This window comes from Penaeus chinensis, chromosome 29 (genome assembly GCF_019202785.1).
Source record: "Penaeus chinensis breed Huanghai No. 1 chromosome 29, ASM1920278v2, whole genome shotgun sequence".
Taxonomy (NCBI): Eukaryota; Metazoa; Arthropoda; class Malacostraca; order Decapoda; family Penaeidae; genus Penaeus; species Penaeus chinensis.
Genome location: NC_061847.1, coordinates 28,731,358 through 28,736,357, shown reverse-complemented (window position 1 = coordinate 28,736,357; position 5,000 = coordinate 28,731,358). Strand labels below are relative to the sequence as shown.

Below are 5,000 nucleotides of genomic sequence, written 5' to 3'. Positions count from 1 at the left end.
TGTATTATTTTTTTGGGATTATGATACTTTTATTTTATTTTATCTTTTTTTATTATTATAATGTTTTTTTCTTTCTTTCTTATTATAATGTTTTTTTCTTTCTTTCTTTCTTTCTTTCTTTCTTTCTTTTTTTTTTTTTTTTTTTTTTTTTTTTTTTGTTACCTGGGTCTCATTCGTTCCTGTCAATAAGTATTTTTGTCTCCCACTCCACTTCCCCCAGATTTACCCCTTCCCTCATGGATCCTCGCACTCTTCCCTACTTCCCATTCGCTCCCCATTTCTCCCCTTCTCTTACCACCCCAGGATCTGTCCTCATTCGCATTCCCCTTTATTACAATCCCCTACCCATTTTCCTTCCCTTTTTATCCTCAACTATTCAAGAACTCCCCCCCCCCCCTCCATCTTCCCCATTACCCTATTGCTTACCCAACTTCCCCCCACTCTCCCCCCTCCCTTACATTCCCGTTCCCTCCAATTCTGCTTTCTTTCACCCCTCCCTATTTTCCTCTCTTTCCTCCTACCCCAATTACCCCTTCCTCCCCTTCCTTGTTTTCTTTCAGCTTCCCCACAATTCTTCCTCTGTTTCCCTATTCCTTCTCTTCATATTTCTCTCCTTCCATTTTCCCCCCCTTATCATTTCCTCTTTTCCTCCTCCACTACGCTTTTCTTCCTCCCCCTCCCCCCCTCCCCACATTCTCTCTCCCTCCCCCTTCCCCCTTTCTTCCCCTCTTTTTCCCCTCCTCTCCTCTTCTTCCCCACCCCTCCTCTCGTCGTCGTCCTCCCCTTTCTCCCCATCCTTCGCTCCCCACATTCCATCTTCCTCCCTTTCCTCCCTTTCCTTCTCTCCCCATAGCCCCACTTCCCTCCCTCTTTCCCTCCCCCTCCTCTGCTCCCTACCCTCCCCTTCCTCCCCACCCCACCTCCCGTCTTCCTCCCTTTCCTTTCCTCCCCACGTCCCCACTTTCCCCCTCCCTGTTTCCCTCCCCATATCCCCCTTCCCCACCCTCCCCTTCCTTCCCACCCTCCCCTTCCTCCCTTTCCTTCCCTCCACTCCTCACTTCCCCCTTCCCTCATACCCTCCCCATACCCCACCCTCCCCTTCCTCCCCTTCCTCCCCGCCCCCCACCTTCCCCTTCCTCCCCTTCCTCCGCGCCCCCCCTTCCTCCCCACCCTCCCCTTCCTCCCCTTCCCCCCCACCCTCCCCTCCCGACGGTAGACAATGCCTCCCTTCTCCCCAACAAGAATGCCCCGCTATCTCCCCCGACTTGGCACGCTCCCGAATTTGATATTCATTTTAAGATACATCGACGCGGCACCGGGGGACTTAACCCACAGCGAGAACGGCGAACGACATCAACCCTTATTCCTCTCCTCACATAAGGGTCAAAATCCGTTATGTCTGGGCCTCGGTGCGATAGCGGGCGAGATCGAGAGGAGCAATGTTGTTCTCATTATGCAGATATGGAGAGTATTTTGCCCTCGGTTTGAATAATGGTAATTAGGAATCACAGAAGGGATAACCTTGGATGTTGTTACTTAATACCTTGCAGACGTCATGATTTTTTGTTTCTTCTGTTTTGTCTATTCCTTCCGTTTCTTCTTCTATTTCTTTTTCTTCTTCCTCGTCTTTCTCTTTTTTTTTTTTTTTTTTTTTTTTTTTTTTTTGTCTCTCTTGTAAATCACGTGACGTAGAAATAGTACTTGAATTAGAGGCTGAATCATTTGTCTTTTAACTTTATTATTTTACCTATTTTTATCATAACTGTAAATCACACATATTGGATCCTGAAATATATATAGTATACTTTAATCATTATGTAAACCGCTAAAAACAATTGTTATCTCTCTCTCTCTCTCTTTCCTTCTCTTCTTATTTCTCTCTCTTTTTTTTCTTTTGCCTTTCTTCCTTCTTCCCGTCTTCGTTGTAAATCAAAACTTTTATAGTACACGCTCTTCAATGTTTAAGTTTATTTTCTTTTGCGTTAAAAGGTATACATTTATCAGCATGAATCTTTCATATTTCTTTTGTTTTTTGTCATAAAACACACACACACACACACACACACACACACACACACACACACACACACACACACACACACACACACACACACACACACACACACACACACACGCACACACACATATATATTGTGTAAAACTGTGAGAATCATTATAAAGAAAATGAGTTTTTTTTTCTGTATTTTAGTAAAAATAGACATACAGCTTTCATTACGTAGTATAAAAAAAAATAATTTATCAGAAAATAAGAGGGTATTAATTTCATCTAAATACTTTTTCCTTTTTCTTTTCTTAATTATCAATAAAGAATTTTACTACGAAAATGAAGCTATAAATAATGAAAATAAGAATGTGACAATAAGGACAACAACAAATGAACAAAAATCACTTTCTTTTATCTTTATTTCTTCATTTCTTTACCTTTTCTCGTAACGTCTCGCCAGACCCATAAATCATAGTTTAAACAGTGATAATAATAGATGAATAACGAATGTATTAAAAATCAAAAAAATAGAAATACAAATAAGAAAATCTTCCAAGCCCATTTTCTGAACTGGAAATGAGGAATATACATTCTGACCTCATGACTTTGTGAGGCGAGCGAGACAGGTGCGAGGGATAGCGAGAAGGCAAGGGGTGGGGAGGAGGGAGGGATAGAGGGAGTGGAGGGAGGAGGGAGTGGAGGGGGAGATTTGGGAAAGTAGGGGAGAAGGGTAGGGGTAGGGGAAGATACGGGAGGGAGGAGAAGATAGAGGAGAGAGTTTGGGGAAAGGAAGGAAGGGGGGGAGGGGAGGGGTAAGAGAAGCGGGGAGAGAGTTAGGGGAAAGGAAGGGGGGGGGGAGGGTAGGCGAAGGGAAGAGAGGAGGGGGTAGGGGAAGGAATGAGGGGAGAAGGGTAGGGAAAGAGAGCATGGGAAAGAAAGAGAAGGAGAGAGAGGAAAGGAGGGGGAGAGAAGGTAGAGAGGGAGAGGGGAGGTCGGGGCAGATGTAGGGGAGGAGTAGGGGAGCGAGGAGACGAGAAAATTCAAGATGGCTAGAGACAGCGAGCGACAGGCAGAACGGCGGAGTGTCACCCCCCTCCCCCTCCTGTATGCCACGAGAGAGGGGGGGTCGAGGAAAGAGGAGACAGGAGAGGGATAGAGAGAGACACACACACATATATATATACATATATATATATATATATATATATATATGAATATATATGTATATATATGTGTGTGTATGTATATATGCATATATATATATATATATATATATTTATATATATATATATATTTATATATATATATATATATATATAGAGAGAGAGAGAGGGGGGGGGGGGGTAAGTAGGTAGGGAAGTAGATAGGTAGGTATATAGGCAGATAGATAGATAGAAAACAGACTTAAAGTAACAAAGTAACGTATTATTACTGAAAACGCGGCGCAAAGTAAGGCGGTAACAGTAACAAAATAACTCAAAGTAACAAACGAACACCAACAAGGAGGGGGGGGGGGAGCAATGACAAAGCAGCAAAGCAACTTAGAGCAAGTTAAAACTCTAAAACCAGCTTAAAAGCACAACTTAAAACCAACTTAAAAGACACTCAAAGTTATTACTCATTCTTAAGACTCATTCGTCCCTCTTTACTTCCTTCTCTTTCAAGGATGAGCAACCAGGTGGACGGCCTCACATTCCTGCCTCAGGACTCCTCTCCTTCGTCGCGAAAGACCTCGTCCTCGTCCTCCTCCCCGTCCTCGTCTTTATCATCGTCCTCCTCCTCCTCCTCATCTTCGTCATCGTCTTCGTCACCCTCCTCCTCCGGCAGCAACAGCAAGAAGTCATCTCCTGCCTCTCGCCGACTCCTCCGAACGCCGAAGTGTGCCAGGTGTCGGAACCACGGTGTCGTGTCGTGTCTAAAGGGCCACAAGAAGCTGTGTCGATGGCGAGACTGCCGCTGCGCTAACTGCCTGCTGGTGGTCGAGAGGCAGAGGGTCATGGCTGCCCAGGTGGCGCTCAGGAGGTCAGTTCTGCGAAGTTCTTTTTCGTGTGTATGTGCAAAAAACGACAGAGAGAGAGAGAGAGAGAGAGAGAGAGAGAGAGAGAGAGAGAGAGAGAGAGAGAGAGAGAGAGTGAGAGAGAGAGAGAGGGGGGGGGGGGGAGGGAGAGGGAGGGGGGAGCGGAGAGGGGGAGGTCAGACGGAAAGAGAAAGGGGGGAGGAGAGAGAGAGAGAGAGAGAGAGAGAGAGAGAGAGAGAGAGAGAGAGAGAGAGAGAGAGAGAGAGAGAGAGGGAAAGAGATAAAGCGACAGACCTCGACAAAGCCAGACAGAGACTGACGACAGACAGAAGGACAACTAGGCAGACAGACAGAAAGACAAATAGACAAACAGAGAGAGGAAAAGAGAGAGAGAGAGATTCGGCGCTACCTTCGCAACAAATCATATTAGCTATGTTAATCCTTTACATCTTCGCTGTGATTATTACCACGTGTGGCAGCGAGTCTTAAGCCTTTTATATTTTCTTCTTTGTCATATGATACGGTCACAACTATAACACATTTTCAAGATTTAATAAAACTTTAAGTCTGATATTTTGTATTAAACACAGTTCGCAGATTTGCAAACACGAGTTCAAATGCCTTTTACATCATCGATCTCTGCAACATGAAGCAAGAGAGTTTATGGCGAGCACAAACATTCTCAAAAGGTCCTTCTCGCCCTCGCCCGCTGCCTAACCCTCTTCCTTACACATGAGTAAATTAATCCGGCGCTGAGCGGCGTGTACTGATCGTATTTCGCGTTCATTCAGCTTTTTTTTTTTTTGTATTTTCTTTTTTTCTTTCTTTCTTTCTCCGAGCGCGGGCCTCCGTCAGCTGTAATACTTCACAGTTTGTTATGAAACACTTAGCTTCAGCGCCCCTTCGGCCAGGAACATCATCATCCTCTTCACCCGCTGCTCTTCCGCTCCGCTCGCGTGTGTTTACCTTCTCAAGTTC

At 45.0% G+C, this 5,000-nt stretch overlaps 1 protein-coding gene across 1 annotated transcript in view; it reads left to right on the top strand.

The window, feature by feature from the left end:
- Positions 1 to 5,000, top strand: part of LOC125040453 (doublesex- and mab-3-related transcription factor A2-like) — a 61,730-nt gene that overhangs the window by 10,901 nt on the left and 45,829 nt on the right. The window contains exon 2 of the mRNA XM_047635005.1: positions 3,671 to 4,027. Within this exon, the coding sequence (XP_047490961.1) occupies positions 3,672 to 4,027 (356 nt within the window). The 5' untranslated portion in view covers position 3,671. The remainder of the gene's footprint in view (positions 1 to 3,670; positions 4,028 to 5,000) is intronic.